The 18842-nt window shown below is 52.5% G+C and overlaps 1 protein-coding gene across 1 annotated transcript in view; it reads right to left on the bottom strand.

Moving 5' to 3' along the window:
• Positions 1-18842, bottom strand: part of CAMKMT (calmodulin-lysine N-methyltransferase) — a 157261-nt gene that overhangs the window by 138233 nt on the left and 186 nt on the right. The window contains exons 2-3 of the mRNA XM_049784715.1: positions 18429-18577; positions 15612-15676 (exon numbers count right to left, since the gene is read on the bottom strand). Coding sequence (XP_049640672.1) covers positions 15612-15676; positions 18429-18577 — 214 coding nt within the window. The remainder of the gene's footprint in view (positions 1-15611; positions 15677-18428; positions 18578-18842) is intronic.

Raw genomic sequence — 18842 nt, 5'->3', positions numbered from 1 at the left:
ACAGACCCCACAGACTGTGCTGCACATATATATATATATATATATATATATATATATATATATATATATATATATATACACATACAGCAAATACAAACATAATGGATCCTGGGGCTGGAGAGATAGCACAGAGGTAAGGCATTTGCCTTGCACACAGCTGACCCAGGAAGGACCCGGTTTGATTCCTAGCATCCCATATGGTTCCTCCAGCCTGCCAGGGGTGATTTCTGAGTGCAGAGCCAGGAGTGACCCCTGAATGCTGCCAGGTGTGGCCCAAAAAACCCAATCAATCAATCAAGTTTAAAAAAAAGAGAGAGATAATGGATCCTTCCTGAAAGGAGAAGTGGTCCGAAGTTGCCCAAAAGGTCACCTTACAGCCACTTTGGACTAAAAACAGACCTTCCACAGAAGGAAAAGGACACTGTGGTGAGGAGGGATGTGGGCTGTGGAAGAGGTTCCGTGGAATGCCCCAAGGCCCTGGGCTCTGTCCCGGGCCCCCCAAGCAGAAGGGATGACTCTGGAGGGGCTGCCAACACCCGTGTCAGCGTGCAGGGGCCAGGCTGCTGAAACTGTGCCCTGCTTGAAGCCTCAGGGGTGCCCGGCCCACGTCTTCCCAGCTAATCCCCGGCTTCTGCGGGGCCCACCTGCCCCCGGAGTTCATTCCACCGGTCATTTCCTTTTCACAGGGCTAAGCTCCTGCAAATCCAACGGGGGCAGAAAGGCTCTTATTTATCCAGCATTTGCGGCCTGAATCGAAGCTTTCTTGCCGAGGGTGAGCAGTAAACAGGAACACCTCGGGAGCCGGGAGGGGCCTGGGACCAATTACATTAATTAAATCACAGGACGGAGCCCCAGGGCGGAACGAGCTGAAGAACAAATTTGCATTAACACCTAGCGCCAGGCCGAGCCCGTCTGGGGGCCCGCAGCCCGGCTCCCTCTATTCTCCGCACCGAAGGGGGGCCATTAGCTAAATTCTTGCGCATTGTTTGTCCACTGATGAGAGCTGCCGGCTCTGCCCTCGCTCTCGTGCACGGGGAGATTGCCTCCGAAAATAAACAGCTTCCTCCTCCCTCGCCAGCCCAGAAACAAACATCTGCACTGGAGGGGAGGGCTCCAGGGCTCTGGGAGGTGCAGGAGGCGAGGGGGGCAGATGCAGTTTCCCGTCAGCCCACAGGGACCAGGCCTCGGCCCCACAGCACCTCGAGTCAAGAATCCCACTCAGGGACCTCATGGCTCCTACAGGGGCTGTGCAGACCAGGATGTTCTAGAAGCCTCTCTGAGCTTGTGGAAGGCCCAAGCCAGGTGCAAGCCCAGGTCCTGCCCACCAGGCCCTTCCCTGGTACTCAAAACAAGGTAGGTGGGTGGGTGGGCACTGGATGGTCCCGATACTGTCCCTGCAGATGTGGACGGCAGGCCGGGAGAAACCCAAGGAAGTCACGCACACACCCACACACCACAGGCACTTGCACATGTGTGCATATGTGTCCACACGCATGCACCTGCATGTGTGTACATGCACAGAAACATGCATGCACACATGGGCACACACATACCCACCCACAGGTACACACATATGAGGCTCCAGGCCTGTGTTCAGTACCATGAGGAGACACGACCCCAACCCAAATGGGGAGACACGATCCCAACCGAAGAGGGGAGAAACGGCCTCAACCAAAAGGGGGAGACAAGACCCCAACCAAAGGGAGGAGAGACAAGACATCAACCAAAAGGGGGAGATGACCCCATGCCAGGGGCCTTTCTGACTGGCCTCACTCTGGAGAGCTCTGCTCACACACAGGCAAAGCTCACAGGCCAGGCTCTGCCCACCAGGAAGGATCCCAGCCTGTGAGGGCAGCTGCAGGGGGGGATCGACAGGCAGCAGCCTGGGGACAAGCCCAGGAAGGGCTCATGAGGAGAAGACCAGAAGCCCCTGGGCGACAGGAGTGCTGGTGCCGCTGAGTCCCTCCACAAAGGGATTTTCCATGCATGGTCCACACACCGCACACCTGACCCATGACCTCCCCCAAGAACCAACGCATGAGCAACCAGAGTAGAAATGACCAAGCTGGGGCGACAGGAGCCACAGCCAAGAGCCACATAGCTGCTCAGATGCACAGCCAGGGAGCCGCTTCCCATTTCTGTGGGAGAGGATGAGTGGGTGGACAGACAGGCTCGGGCCCAGCAAATGGGCTGCGGCTGAACTGCAGACAAGGCCGCACAGCCTGAGAGGGAGAGTCTTCCAGGGAGGCGCGATAAGATATCTCCGTCTCCAACAGGCTGCACAGCACTAGGTTTCTGGGTGCGCTGCAATCTCTCTGGAGCCCACAATGCAACCCCTGAACTCCATCCGACAACTGACATGCACAGCTCCAGCTGCGTGTTATCTGTTCTTGTTCCTGGAGAACTCCGAGCCACATGAGCTCTGGGGCACTGGGCAGCCATGCCACAGAATCAGTCTGGGACTTTTTGTTTTGGTTTGCTTGGTTGGTTGGTTTTGGTTTTTCGGGCCACACCCATTTGATTCTCAGGGGTTACTCCTGGCTAACCGCTCAGAAATTGCCCCTGGCTTGGGGGGACCATATGGGACGCCGGGGAATCAAACCACGGTCCTTCCTTGGCTAGCGCTTGCAAGGCAGACACCTTACCTCTAGCGCCACCTCGCAGGCCCCTTTGTTTTGGTTTTTGAGACACACCCAGCAGCACTTGGCGCTTACTCCTGGCTTTGCGCTCAGAAGCCGTTCCTGGTAGACTCAGGGGACCATATGGGAAACCAGGGATAGAACTGGGGTCTCTCCTATGTTAGCCGTATTCAAGTCAAACGCCCTACCACTGGTGCTACTGCTCCAGTCCCAGTCTGGGGATCTTCAACCCCACGTCAAGGAACACTGACTCAAGCAGGGCCTATAGTTTAAGATGGGTCAGGGCTCTGCATCCCCGTGGATTCAGGCAGAGGGGACAACTGGACCGGGCCAGACAGACAGGCAAGTTCACCTCCTGCCGGCAACTTGAAAGACTCGTATGCTTTTCTGTTTTGTGCCTTCGTGTGTATTTCCATACAGATCAAGCCTCATACTATAGCGTGTCAGAAAACACGTCGAAGAGAGAACATGTATTATGAATGTTAAAAGCATTCGTGCATTTAAATGCAATGATTTTTAGCTGCCTTGGCAGGTTGAAAAACTATGAAAAGTAACCCGCAATCTCGCTTCAAATCTCAAATACTGACATTGCATTCGGCATTACGCAAATTCAAAAAATGTTTTCATTGAAAAGCATATATCACAAAGCAGTAGTAAATTTACACTCTTGAAAATGATCTATGAGGACTTGGGGCTGGAGCGACAGCACAGTGGGAAGGGAGTTTGCCTTGCATACGGCCGGCCTGATTTCAATCCCCAGCATTACATATGGCCCCCTGAGCACCTCCAGGAATGACCCCTGAGGACAGAGCCAGAAGTAAACTCTGAGGACAGCCAGATGTGACCCCTTCCCCAATTATTTTTCTAAAAGGACATGGGAACAGAGCAATAACACAGCAAGGAAGGCACTCATTTGCACAGGCTGACCAGGATTCGATCCATAGAACCCCATAAGGTCCCCTGAGTCCTCCCCCAACACGGATCCCTGTGTGTAGAGCCCTGAGCACCGGTAACAAATGGGTAAACACCAATGGGTAAACAAAAATAAAGACTGGCTGGAGAGATCTGCCTTGCAAGCAGGTCGGTGGTTCGAATCCCGGCGGCATCCCATATGGTCCCCTGAGCCTGCCAGGAGCAATTTCTGAGCATAGAGCCAGGACTAACCCCTGAGCGCTGCCAGGTGTGACCCAAAAAACAAAAACAAACAAACAAAAACCAAAAATAAAGACATTATCTATAAGGATAGAAGAGACAGCACAGGGTAAGGCCCTTAGCTTGACCCTTGCACCACCCTGAGTACCTCCAGGAATAAACTCTGAGCACAAGCTGGGTGTGACTCCAAAACAAAACAAAAAAGTATTAAAAAGAAAACAACAAAGAAAAAGAAACAGAGCTCTCAGGTGATCCCAGGACGGAAGACCTCAGTTCAGAGCCCAGCACTACAGTATTCCCCGACCACCCCAGACCAGGTGTTGCCCCCAAACAAACAAACAAACAAACAAAAATTAAAAAATCATCTATAACTTTTAAATAAGCTACAAAGTAAAACTTGGGAAAATGTTCTCAATTTGGCCAAATTCATCAGACCCCTTAGGTGGGTGGTATTACTAGTGCCCTCATTTGTTTTTATTCCTAATGACAGTAAACTGGTTTCCACAATACATCCATGAAAACTGAGTGCAAACATGATTCAAATGAATTCTAGAAACAGACACTAGTTAAGAATGAGTGGGGAGGGCAAAGCGGTGGCGCAAGTGGTAGAGCGTTTGCTTTGCACCCGCTAATCTAGTACGGACCGCAGTTCAATCCCCTGGCATGCCATATGGTCCCCCAAGCCAGGAGGGATTTCTGAGTACATAGCCAGGAGTGTGGCCCAAAAAAGCAAAAAAAAAAAAAAAAAAAAAAGAATGCTTTGGGGGGGGGGGCGGGAGCAATAGCACAGCAGGAGGGCATTTGCCTTGCATGTGGCAGACCCAGGACCCAGGACGGACCTTGGTTCAATCCCCGGCATCCCATAGGGTTCCCCGAGCCAGGAGCGATTTCTGAGCAGAGTCAGGAGTAACCCCTGAGAGTCAAATGTGGCCCAAAAAGCCAAAAATAAAGAATGATTGGGGAAGGAGGCAGGAACAGTCATTTGTACATCAGGGAAGGCTCTGGCCTTGCATCCAATCAATCCAAATTCAATCCCAACATCCTATATGGTTCCCCTGAGATCACCAGAAATGATCCCTGAGCACCGCCAGATGTGACCCAAAAACAAAATCAAAAAATTATTTTTTTTGAGGAGGTCACACCAGGAATGCCCCAGGACTCACTCCTGACAGAATTCAGGGATGATCTGTGGTAATATAAGATGCAAGGCAAGGGGCCGGTGAGGTGGCACTAGAGGCAAGGTGTCTGCCTTGCAAGCGCTAGCCAAGGAAGGACCGCGGTTCGATCCCCCGGCATCCCATATGGTTCCCCCAAGCCAGGGGCGATTTCTCAGCGCTTAGCCAGGAGTAACCCCTGAGCGTCAAACGGGTGTGGCCCCAAAAACCAAAAACCAAAACAACAAAAAAAAGATGCAAGGCAAGTGCACATTAATCCCTGGACATCTCTGTAGCCTCTCTTTAAAAATAAAATTAACAATAAATTTTTTTTTTTTTGCTTTCTGAGCAAAGCTCAGGGGTTACTCCTGGCTCCATGCTCAGAAATCACTCCTGGCAGGCTTGGGGGACCAACAATGAAAATTTAAAATAAAAAAAAATGAATTTAACAAAAATGTGCAAGACCTGCCACATAAAAATGGAGGAATTAGGACCAGAGAGATGACATGGAGGTAGGGTGTTTACATTGCATGCAGAAGGATGGTGGTTCAAATCCCAGCATCTCATATGGTCCCCTAAGCCTGCCAGGAGTGATTTCTGAGCGTAGAGCCAGGAGTAACCCTTGAGCACAGTCGGTTGTGACCCAAAAAAAAAAAAAAAAAAAAGGAAGAATTAAGAGATCAACCTTAGTTTTCCTGCAGGTTCGTGGGTGAACAAATCAAGTTGGCCAGAGATCCGGTTCCATTGCCAGGAAGTGTCTCCATCCCACCAGCCGCCAGGAAGTCCCCTGGGTCCCACCAATCAGCCACCAGGAAAGTCAGTCCTTCCCAACAAGGTCCTGGACTCCGAACACGTCATCAAGTGTGTCCACTTGATGACCAGGAAGGCGTAACCCGGACACGCTCAAGACCAAGACTCAGTGGTGCCATCATGGGTGAGCTTGCAGGTCACTGCTGCAGCCGAGACTGATGGTCCAGAGAGAGGAGGACACTTAAGGACGGGACAACATGTTGATGCCAAAACCCTGATACACTGCAAAGAGTCTGGGCAGCTGGGACTTGGGCAGGGCCTGTGCCCACACTGGAGTGGTTCCCCACAGTGTGCCTTGGTGACCACGCAGACCCAGGGAGGGACCTGGGGGACTCAGCAGCAAAACTGAGCTCCAGCACTTCTGACATTTGACACAACCAGTAATTCCACGCTGGGATTTGCCACTGACACAGGCAACATTCACACAGACACATCATTTCGCATGTCGGTGATCGTGGAAGTGTCATGCAAAATTACCAGAAAATGGACCTAGCCCGACTCTCCGCCAGCAGATTGCTGGGTGCTCCTCCACTCATAAATGCCAGCAACCCATGAAACAGGAAGGGACACACAGCACAGCCCAGAGCATCCCCTTGAAAGAGAGGGAGTCATGAAGAAGAATCAAGTCCTGGAACCGAGCCCCAGTATCCTGGCGGGGAATGACTTGAGGCCTGACGTCAAAAGTGAACCCAGGGGCCAGAGATAGGACAGCGGTAGGGCATTTGCCTTGCATGCAGCTGACCCTGAACGAACCCAGGTTCAATTTCCGGCATGCCATATGGTCCCCACCCCCGAAACCTGTCAGGAGCGAATTCTGGGCGCAAAACCAGGAATAACTCCTGAGGCCAGGTATGGTCCAAAAACAAAACGAAACAAAAAAAGAGCAAACCCAGCAGGACTGCTAGAGCAAAGGTGGAGTTTCATGGCCATCAAAACGGACACATTTCCTTCACAATTTTTTTTTCTTTTTGGGCCAACCCTGTGACACTCAGGGGTTACTCCTGGCTATGTGCTCAGAAATCGTTCCTTGCTTGGGGGACCATATGGGATGCCGGGCATCAAACCGAGGTCCATCCTGGGTCAGCCACATACAAGGCAAACACCCTACCACTGCACTATCGCTCTGGCCCCGTCCTTCACTTTCTAAAAAGTTAAATGAGAAAAAGCCAAACTGTGTGTTATATAATACTCGGGTATTTTCCACACTTGATGATTGAAACGCTCCGGCAAGACACAGCCACCACTTTCCCTGAACACAGGGGCCACTCGAAAGCTATCTATTAACATTTAATTATGCAGATACACGTGGATTGCGTTTCCCCTTGAAATAATACATGCGCTATAGCTCATACGTTGATATTATATGGTGAAGCATTGAGTTAACTGAAATAATTATTCGGTGTCTCAAAAGAATTTTTGAATAACGTTCCGTTTGCATTCAGACTGACGGGAGAAGGATCGACCCGCGTGGCATTTTATTCAACTATTATGTGCAGCTTAGCCAATGTCAGCAGCGATTTCTCTTTAAAACAATATTTGATTTTAAAACACAACTGGCATTATGCGTCCCAGCAGGGCCAGGCAGGGAGGGGCAAGCCCGAGAGTGAGGGCCACTGAGGGCTGTGACTGGGGAACCGTGGCTACTCGCACACTCCCCGCCCGGGATGTCCATCTCCATCCCGCAACAGCCACTTGAGCCAACGCGGGTCATTGTTGCCACAAAACGAAAAGACATTAAACATATAATTCGCCCGTCTACCATGTTGGAGGATTGATGGACAGAGATTCAGGGAAAGTAAAGGATGAGAGCTGGCAGGATGGAGGGAGAAGAAACATGTTGAATGCAGGGCTAATAACGGAGCTTGCTTGAAAGGTTATGATAGAAGCCACACCTGTTGGCTAAGGCCCAGAATAAAGCTGATGTCTCCTGAAACCTGATTGTTGTGAGTCTTTCCTCATGGCTACCCTGAACCATCAGACCCACCGGTTGGAAGGAAGGGATTGCAGTCTGTGTCCTGGGCTGGAGGAGAAAGACCCCTCCATCCATCTTACCATCATCCACCTCTATCCAGCACTCCATAATTAATCTGTTTTACAACACCATGTCTCACTTCATCTATCCTTCTCTCTATCTTGAAAAGCAATGGGGGGGGGAGATGGAGAGATAGCTTGGAGGTAAGGCATTTGCCTTGCATGCAGAAGGATGGTGGTTCAAATCCCAGCACTGCCAGAAGTGATTTCTGAGCATACAGCCAGGAGTAACCCCTGAGCGCTGCGGCTGTGACCAAAAACCAAAAACAAAGGAAAAAAAAAAAGAAAAGGAAAAGCAATGGGCTCTGTTCATGGCTCCAGTTTCAACTCAAGTCCTAGAGCCACTGAGCTTTGTGCTTTTCATGTTCATGATACTTGGCCTGTGAGCCTGGCTGCTGCTGCTCCTGAAGCTGCCTTCATGTTCGCTTGCCTATTCTCTCCCCCTATGATAAGGAATTGGCTCACAGCTGCACATGAGAAAGCTCAAGTCTGGGGAGGGGGACACCTCCCTTGTGCCTAGCCTCTCTTCATCCTGGTACCTAGGTAGAGATCCAACACAGGGAGGTAGCAGGGCAGGACAGGGCGCTGGGTGAAAATGTGCTCCAAAGAGTGTCCCAGGACAGACAGGAAGGTGAGAGGGGCCACAGATACCCATGGTCGTGAGATGGGGAGGCCTCTGAGTTCCTGAATGACACACGGGCAAGGCTCTGCACTTGGCTGGATGTGGCTATGCAGATGCAAATATGACTGAAGTACAGAACACAGATCTACATGTTATATAAGTGAGTCACCGTTCCTATTAAAAATAGTCAGCACCTTAGCAGACTCTGCCACGGAGCGAGATAATCAACCTGAAAAATATAACCCAAATTATCAGGCTTGTGAGAAACTGAGGGAAATTGTTCCAGGAACCTCCAGCCATCATGATCTGAGATCAGTGTGTTCCAGTGAAGCAGAGAGGAATTCTAAAGAGGTAAAATATTATGATCTAACACACACATTAAAAAAGGGGGACTTGGGCCCGGAGAGATAGCACAGCGGCGTTTGCCTTGAAAGCAGCCGATCCAGGACCAAAGGTGGTTGGTTCGAATCCCAGTGTCCCATAGGGTCCCCCGTGCCTGCCAGGAGCTATTTCTGAGCAGACAGCCAGGAGTAACCCCTGAGCAACGCCGGGTGTAATCCAAAACCAAAAACCCAAAAAAAAAAAAAAAAGGGGTGGGGGGAGGACTTGCAATGAATTTCCTTGAGAAAAATCACCACAAAAAACGAAGGACAAACTCAAACACCAGGTCAGGTGTCCCATAGTAGTCTCCACAGGACCTCAGGATGACGAGACTACCAGACACGAAAGCAGGACGGCCACACCTCACAACTCGGGGGTGACGCACGCACGAGTGTCAGGAATACACGAGCTGCTGAGGCGTCTCCTGGAAGAGGCTAAATGGCCCGGAGCCCTAAGCAGCAGGTACCGGAGCAGGCCCGGGGGGGCCCCATCCTCTGAGACACTGCTGCCCCCACCAAGCACATCACATCACTCTGGCATCAGGAAATTGCTGCTGAGGAAAAAGCCGCTTCTCAGGGCTCCCTCAGAGGACAGGGCTGGGACTCTTGAGTCTTCTTTCTGTGGACAAAGGCAGTCTCCTCAGGGCGTGAGACAAGGACAGTGCCAGATCTACTCAGTCTCCTCCCTTGGATAGGGCTGGGTCTTCTCAGGGCTCCTCCCTGTACAGGGCCCCCAAGACCACCAGGAGTGACCCTGGAACTCAGGGCTTTTGGCAACCACACCCCACCTGCAGAGTTCTGGCCAGAATGATGAGTCAGTGAGAAGGGACATGTTGGGCGACACAGGGTCCCGGGAGGCCCAGGAGTCCTGATGACACAGGTCCCAGCACATGAGGTCATGTGTCCCGGGGATGGAAATTCTGATACGGCGTGTTCCTATTTATTTCCCTTTTTTTCCTTTCTTTTTTTGGGGGAGGGGGAAGAGCACACCCATCAGCGCTCAGAAATCACTCCTGGCAGGCTCGGGGGACCATATGGGATGCCGGGGATAGGACCCGGGTCTGTCTCGGATCGACTGCGAACAAAGCAAATGCCCTACCGCTGTCCTATTGCTCCAGCCCCCATTTATTTCTAAAACAGAGACGGATGAATGACTCTGGGATGCTGAGCCCAAGGGCCTGCCCCCAGCCTGCCGCCCAGACAGAGCAGCAACTGTAGCTGTTTGTTTGGCCGTAAAAATACAACCATCCGGGGTGTCTGCCTTGCAAGCGCTAGCCAAGGAAGGACCGCGGTTCGATCCCCCCACGTCTCATAAGGTCCCCCAAGCCAGGCGCGATTTCTGAGCGCTTAGCCAGGAGTAACCCCTGAGCATCAAACGGGTGTGGCCCCAAAAAAACAAAAACAAAAACAAAAAAAAAAAAAAAAAAAAAAGGTGCCTATGATAAGGGACCAATCACTGCAAGGCTACTCGGACCGCCTCTCTAACTCAGCCAATCCAAGCAGGCTTTTTATATATGCAAATTAGACAATGTTCTGTGCCCGAATCTACACTGTCAAAAGCCTGCTCAGATTGGCCAGAGTCAGAGAGGAAGTCTATGACAGTAGAACCTTGGAACCTTTGCTTGTTGTGATCGGCTCACTGTGGTACATACAGTTGCAACACAGGAACGTTCTGTCCGATACAGCGAATAAAGGCCTAAACCTATGTCTTTGTTTTTGGTTTTTTGGTTTTTGGGCCACACCCGGCAGTGCTCAGGGGTTACTCCTGGCTGTCTGCTCAGAAATAGCTCCTGGCTGGCACGGGGGACCCTATGGGACACCGGGATTCGAACCAACCACCTTTGGTCCTGGATCGGCTGCTTGCAAGGCAAACGCCGCTGTGCTATCTCTCCGGGTCCCTAAACCTATGTTTTAACTGCAAAATTAGGGGTCGTCTTATACGCCGGAAAATACGGTAACTGCAGTTAGCTGAGAGGCCCCAACTTTATCCAAACCTGAGAACAGGTGGTCCAGGAATACCAGGACTGTCCCTGCCTCCCCACCCACCCGCCACTGGGCTTTCTGCAGGGACAGAAAGGAGGAGACGCAGGAAGATGGGCCTAAAAGCATCAGAGGCCTTGAAAGGAACAATGTCAGGCAGGACGCAGGTATATTAAATGACACAGCCACAAAGCAACGGGAAAGAGGGACATTAAGTCCGTTTTAAAAGCCGGCATTATCTAGTAGGGAAAGTGCTTAAAAGCTTGCTGGTGGTCCAAGTGGGAAATTTAGGCAAAGAAATGGCAATCGTGTGCTTGGGGACAGGCTGCTTAAAATACGGCGCAGCTGAAAGGCTAAAAGCTGGAGCAGCACTCAGTGTGGGCCCAGCAGAGACCAGGAGGACGCACAACCTGTGTAAAACAAAGCCACACTTGTTTCCTTCTGAGCCGGTGACAACCTGGCCACACAGATATACCACCACGGAGTCACTGAGATGAGATGGCAGGGCTTGGGCACAGTCCTGCATGCGCCTCCCCTCCCCAGCTCAGCCTCATGGACAGATCTTCTGTTCCCCACAATGCCAGCCCCATTTCCCAATTCACTGGGAGTGCCCCCCACCAGAAATGAGAAACATGTGGGCGTGTGTCCGCACAGAAGGAACATCACTAGATGTACCTGTGTTCAAAAACACTCCATCATGAAATTTCAAATGCATTAAAGGCTCAGAACTGTCAAGGGTTCCTTGGGGGATGGGGCATACCCAGCATGCTCAGGGATCACTCCTGGCTTTGCTCTTGGGGACCATGTGTGGTGCTGGGGATCGAACACAAACACGGGTCGGCCACATGCAAGGCCCGTGCCCTGCCCACTGCTGTCACATCAGCCCAAACTGTCCAGGGTTTTATTGTTTGTTTTTGTGTAGGGCCACACCCAGCAGCACTCAGCACTAGGGGTTACTCCTGGCTCCACATTTAGAAATCACTCCTGGCAGGCTTGGGGAGTCATATGGAATGCCAGGGATCGAACCCGGGTCAGCTGCCATCTACTGGTCACCATTCGTGTGGCTTTATTTGCAGACATGGAGTGCTCTGAGCCACGAGCACTGGTAGATCTGCACCTCTGGGGCACAGGCCTGGCAGAACCCAGAGAATCACAGGGGTCATTTCGAGCACCACTGTCTGCTGTCTGCTCAGGGAGAAGAGGGCAGGAGACACGGGAAAGCAAGTGACAGCAGAAACCAGAAGAGACAACTGCTGCCCTGCAGGATAGAGGGTCCATCTGGGGCATTTAGGCCAGACAGACAGTGGCTGCAGGCACAACTGGTAGGACACATATAAGGGGGACACATCTAGAAGGAGCACACAATCTAAAGGGGATGCACATCTGGGGAACACATCTGGAAGGGACACACATTTAGAGGGGACACACATTTGGGGGACATACATTTGGAAGGGACATACATTCGGTGACACATCTGGAGGAGATGCACATATGAAGGGGACATACAACTGGAGGGAACAAACATCTGAGGATGCACATCTGGAAGGGACACACATCTGAAGGGGACATACTCAGGGAAGTACATCTGAAGGAACATGCATCTGGAGGGGAGACACATCTGCAGGAAACACACATCTGGAGGAGACAAGCTTCTGGAGGGGACACACATCTGGGGATACATATCTGGAGAAAACACATCTGGAGGAGACAAGCATCTGGAGGGGGATGCACATCTGGAGGTGCAGATCTGGAAGGGACACACATCTGAAGGGGGCACACTCAAAAAGCACAGTTGGAGGAACTTACATCTGGAGGAGACACACATCTGGAGGGAATGCACACATCTGGAAGGGACAGGCATCTAGAGAGGGCCCATCCTAAGGAGACCCTTGAGTATCCCTTTCTCACCCACATCAGAGAACAGCAGCAGCAGCAGCGAGACCACCACCCCCCGGAACCCACACCCCAAATCCCTGTCATCCTCTGGAGCAGGGGCCAGGCGCACCCTGTGTCTCTCACCCGTGTACAGAAAATGACCGGGCCCAGAGCTTCCTGGTGGCAGGAGGATGGCAGAGCTCAGACCTGGACTGATTCACCGCAGAAAATCAGGCTCCTCCGACCCCTGCAGAGACCACCTGTGCACACTGCCCTGGGCTCGGCCCACCTCTCTACACGGCAGAGGGTGAGTTGCACCTTCTACAAGACCTGCTGCTGCCAGCCTCTCCCCTGCTCCCTGAGCACTTCACCCCTGCTCCCTGCCACCCTCACCCCTTCCCCCAACGCCCTCACCCACAGGGCGCCACTGTCCAGAACCACAAATCTCCACCACCTTCCATGAGCCCATTAAGAGAGCGAGTGACCCTCTCACATCCCAAACGTTTGCGATACAGGAAGATTTAAAGCCGAGACCCGTGATCCTCACAGGCCATGAATGTGTGTGCCACAAGCACATCCACATTGGGATTTGCCTGCCCATTTTTAGAATAAGCGAGTGGCTTCTCACGCCGACACCCTCCTGGCTGCAGCTTTGGATAGGACTTTTGCTCCTCAGGAAGACAATGAGGTGAAAAACGTTCCTTTAACATTTGAAGCCAAATGTTTGTTGTTGTTGTTGTTGTTGTTGTTTTTTAAACCTGACATTTCAGAGAAAAGAAATTTGTCCAGGGAAAGTCAAGTCTTCGTATGTTCCAAACAGAGCAAGGAAGGGGCAAGCCCGGTTACTCTGGTACTCAAGGCCAGTTAGTTCTGAGCCTGACGGCAGTGCCTGGGACGCCCTCTGCTGGCATGATCCACTGGAAAGAAACCCACTCCAGGCTCTGACCCAATGGAACACCCAGACCCACTTCTGTCCCTCAGGAACACGCCTGAGTTTGTATGTCCCAGGAAGGTGAGGCAGGTTATGAATCACAGTTTGAGATCTGTAGTTTCTGTTCTTTTTTGGTTTGGTTTTTTGGGCCACACTCAGCGGCACTCAGGGGTTCCTCCTGGCTCTGTGCTCAGAAGTCACTTCTGGCAGGCACAGGGGACCATATGAGATGCTGGAGATCAAACCTGGGTCCGTCCAGGGTCAGCCTGTGCAAGGCAAAAGCCCTACCACTGTGCTATCTCTCAGGCCCTGGATCTGTAGTTTCTGATCTAACGAAATGGCTCCTTCAAATGCCAGGAGACTTGGTTAATCAAGCATGAGTCTGGGAGGCCCTCAGCCCAGAGAAGGAGGTGCAGCTGCTGAGACGAGGCCCAGAGTTCGGTGCTGCCCTCCACCCCAACTGAGATCGGGCCAGGATGGGACACAGAGACACTGCCGAGGCGGGTCCAGGCCAGGCCCAGAGGCCCAGATCCCTGTGGGAAACAGCACCAGGAACACAAGGGCCCCAGGACCAGAAGATGGAACAGTTGAGACCAGAGCAGCAGCTCAGGCCATGAGGTGCCCAGTGTGGCCTCACCCACAGCTGTCCTGCCCAGAGCTCCATCCTCATGGGGTGAGGCGCTCAGGGGACAGACACATCTTCCGCCTGGAGGTGACAGCCCAAGAAGGGTCTGAGGAGCCTGTGAACATCCAGAGACTCTGCAATGACAAAGGCTCCTCCATGTTCCCACAGGCATCTCTGCGATCAAAGGCCACCAGGACGTGAGCTGAGACAGAGCCAGGAGACAGCAGAGGCGACACTGGCACACAGGCCTCACTGCCCGTGAAGAGAGGACGGGGTGCACTGCCAGCACCCCCATGGCCCGCCGGCCACACCCACTCACGACCATTCAGATCATGTGTTATAGGAAAGCCCAGGGGGCCCCAACAGGAGACTGGGGACCACCCAGAAGGGCGAGGCACTAAGACAGGGCTGAGGTGAAAGGGGGCCAGGACCAGGAAAGGGAGACACCACATCGCTGTTGTCTTCTCAGAAGCAGAAGATGCACGGTGTCACAAAATGGCATGTAAGTATATTCTAGCGTTTAAGTGCAGTCACAAGAAAAACGTGGTCTGGGTTGTTGCTGCTTTTCAAATGTAGCAGCCGAAACACCACAAAGAGGGAAGACAGAGCTGGACTCTCAGTTGTCGACGCAGGAATAAGGATCAATAAGAGTCCAAAGTTCTCTAAACCTACGCTGTCTCTCCCATCACACACACACATACACACACACACACACACACACACACACACACACACACACCCCTCACAGACCATTTCCCTTTGCTCACACGCATCACCCCCCACATCTTACAAGTCAATCGCACCTCACTGACACATACCTCACATGCCTCACTCGCACCTCAGACCACACAGAAACATACACACACCACATTCATTCACTGCACATGTGTCGCACACACTCGTAACTCACACACACAGACCAAAGTTCACACACTCAGATGTCGTTCACACTTCTCAGATACCTTATATGTCACTCACACCTCCCACGCCATTCACTCTCAGCATACCTTGTCAAACCACACTTCACATACTCACACTACTCAGGCACCTCACACGTCACACACAGACTCACACCTCTCACCTCACACACACACACCTCTCGGCCTCACCTAAGTCACCATGCTTCCCATCACACCTCACACACACCTCACTGATCACAGGCAAAAACACAGGTCACACACACCACACACACCCCTGATCCATCACCTATACCTGCAGTGAACAACGCCAGCCTTATCCCCTCTCAGCAAAACAACTCATGAAAGACCTATTTTGCAGCTAGAAAGAGAATTTCTATCGTCCTCATAAGCACACACTAGTCAGAACAATAAACAAGGAAAACAGCCACCAACGTGAATTCCCTTTACAAAACGCTAAACGTATTTCGAGATAATAAGCATGCAAGAACTCACAAACATTTCCTGTGTTGTCATAGCTGGTAAGAACATCTTCAACGTCCAAAAGTCCAACATGATGCCTAGAAAGAAAGGAAGGAAAGAGGGGAGAATTTACTTTTTTATTTCTTTTGGTTTGGGGGTCACACCCAGCAGCGCTCAGGGATTACTCCTGGCTCTGCACTCAGGAATCACTCCTGGGAGGCTTGGGAGACTGAATGGGATGCCGGGGATCGAACCCAAGTTGAACACATGCAAAGCAAGTGTCCTCCTTGCTGTGCTATGGCTCTGACCCCGAGGAAAGAACTTTCTTTATCAGTGTCCAAGTACCAATATTTACCAATTTCCAAGAAAAGCTGAGTGTTTGTGGCAAGTGACCCAACCCTAAGTAAACTTTTCATAGGGTGTTTTGCTGCTGTTGTTTTTTGTTATTGCTTTTCGGCCACACCCGGTGACACTCAAAGGTTACTCCTTGCTATATGCTCAGAAATTGTTCCTGGCTTGGAGGACCATATGGAACACCAGGGGATCGAACCACGGTCTGTCCTAGGCTAGCACAGGCAAGGCAGACATCTTATCACTTGCACCACTGCTCTGGTCCCTAGTGTGTTGTTTGTTTTTTTAATTAAATCGCCATGAAATAAAGAGTTACAAGTTGTTGCTGGTTGAGTCTCAGTCATTCCATGTTCCAACACCCATCCCTTCACTAGTGTTCATTCCCACCACCGTCCACGGCATATTTTCAAAACACTTTTCCTCCACTAGAGGGAGAAGGAGCCAAAGGAGCAGAAAACAGGCCTTGGGATACTCAGTACTGTCAACTCCAAAAGCCTGTACCTGGGTATGTGGCTTCTGTTTGGGGTATCTGGAGCTGATCTGAATTATTGCTTTAAAAAAACATAACAAGGGGCCCGGAGAGACAGCACAGCGGCGTTTGCCTTGCAAGCAGCCAATCCAGGACCAAAGGTGGTTGGGTTCGAATCCCGGTGTCCCATATGGTCCCCCATGCCTGCCAGGAACTATTTCTGAGCAGACAGCCAGGAGTAACCCCTGAGCACCACAGGGTGTGGCCCAAAAACCAAAAAAAAAAAAAAAAAAAAAAAAAAAGCATAACAAGGGTCAGAGAGATAGCATGGAGGTAAGGCATTTGCCTTGCATGTAGGACAGTGGTTTGAATCCCAGCATTCCATAAGGTTCCCTGAGCGTGTCAGGAGCAATTTCTGAGTTTAGAGCCAGGAGGAACCCCTGAGCACTGCCAAGTGTGACCCAAAAACAAAAAAAAACATAACAAAACACAATGGTACTAGTCAGAGGCACTCAGAAGAAAATTCCTCCTCCAGAACCACAGGACACATTCTAGAACATTCTCATGTTCCCACACTGGGGTGAGGGGGGTTGTCTACATCCAGGTAGGGGTCAGGGTCAGGGCTCACTCTGTGCCCCCAGCCTGAGTCCTGGCCCTTTGAACACTAGTGTCCTCACCGGGGTGGCGTCACATAGCACAGGAAGAGGGAGACGGGGACAAAGGCCTCTTTACACACCATGGCATGGCTGCGTCTGACGGTGGACAGTGCAGACGCACCCAGCTGGTGGTATCAGAGAAGCAGGGACTATCTCTGTGCTGATCCAAACATGCTCCTGCGTGTCCCCTCAAGCATGTGTCCCTGTGTCTCTTTTAAACCCATGTCCCATGTTCCATTAAGGCCGTGTCCCATGTGCCCACTAAGCTCTGTGTCCGTGTCGCAGACACCATCCCTCACTCACAGACACAGGCTACACCTCAGCCTTCAGCTCACTCACAGAGCAGTGCTGCAGCTGGGCCTGCACCGAGCACTCTGCCCTGGAGTCCTCGTGCCTGTGGGTACCGGCAGGTCGTGGTGTGGAGATGCCTCCCATCACCTGCCCAGAGGGCGTGGGCCACCCACCTGCCAGTCTGGACATCACCCACTGAGAGAGAATTGGGGCTCACCAGAGCAGTCAGGCAGCTTCCCAGGTTTGGGTGCTGGGACGGTCAGGAAGGCCCTGGGTGCGCTGGACTCCTGCTGCTGCCCCCACCAGACCCCGGGCCCTGTCCAACCAGGGGCCATCCGGGCATTTGTGCCTTGGTGTGACCAGTGGGTGAATGCACGAATCCCCTCTTCTTGTTAGGGTTTCTGGAAAAACCAAACCCCAGATTCCAACCCTCCTTCCTGCCCACCAGCCCCGTGTGGCAGGAAAATAGCCAAGAACTCATCTGCAGTGAAAACAGCCCCAAAGCCATAGAGAGATGCCCTGTGTGGAGACTTTTTTCCCTGAAGTCTTTCCTCACTGTCCAAGCCTAGTCAGTGGGTCACAACATAGTCAGTTTTCTGAGCTGCTTCGAACACATCCCAGGTTCCCTCCAAGACAGGGACTCTCGCAGGATGCTGACCCAGTGCGCACTGACCACACGAACCCTCACAGACCCACATCGATCTACTAAGACCCACAGAGACCCCCAGACCCGCTCTGATCCACACTGGGCTGGCAGTGGCTGTAGGGCCTCGGAGCTACTGGTGCATCTGTGTGGAACTCTGGGGTGTGAGTTTGACACCTTGTAGGGCTGCAAGGCCACTTCCCCTCCTGCTCTCAAGACCGTCCTCAAGTCTCCAAGCGAGCGGACGCCCCTGGGCCCCCTGCAGGACTCCCTCGGGCCCCGTGACTGTGGGTCTCTGCGCCTCCCTGGGGAAATCACCCAGCGTGGTCCTGTCAAGTGCCACAGACGGTGCGAGGAGCCACCATGGCATGGCTCCTGGGGACGGTCCTCGAGGCCCCGCCTAGAGCCCCCTGGAAACAGCTGCCCCGGCCCTCTCGCACCTCACCAAGACGCTGTGCCGAGGGGACAAGATGCTCGTGTACCGCAGCCAAGGCCCGTCCTCGGCAGCCACGGAGAACAGGCCGAAGGCCTCGAAGCGTCTCACGGACACGTGGCGCAGGCGGCGGTCTGGGTGTTGGCGCTTCAGGACCTGCAGGACACCAAAGCCGTGAGGGTCGCTGGACCCACCCACTGGTGGCCCCAAAGCCCACAGTCCGTGTCCACCTGGCAGAGGCCACTCAGGCCGAGTCAGCGCTCACTAGTCAGACCCAGAGGGAGCCCCCTCAGGAGTGTCCGGGCTGCTCAAGGAAAGCCGGGACAGCCGGGACAAGCCCCGGGCCCTGGCGCTGTGTCCTCCAGGGCGGCCAGGCGGTGCCCCCGCTGCCCAGTAGTGGCCAGTCTCCGCGCCCTGCAGA

This window comes from Suncus etruscus, chromosome 12 (genome assembly GCF_024139225.1).
Source record: "Suncus etruscus isolate mSunEtr1 chromosome 12, mSunEtr1.pri.cur, whole genome shotgun sequence".
Lineage (NCBI taxonomy): Eukaryota > Metazoa > Chordata > Mammalia > Eulipotyphla > Soricidae > Suncus > Suncus etruscus.
Note: the sequence above shows the minus strand (reverse complement) of the source record. Positions and strands in the feature narration are given on the sequence as shown.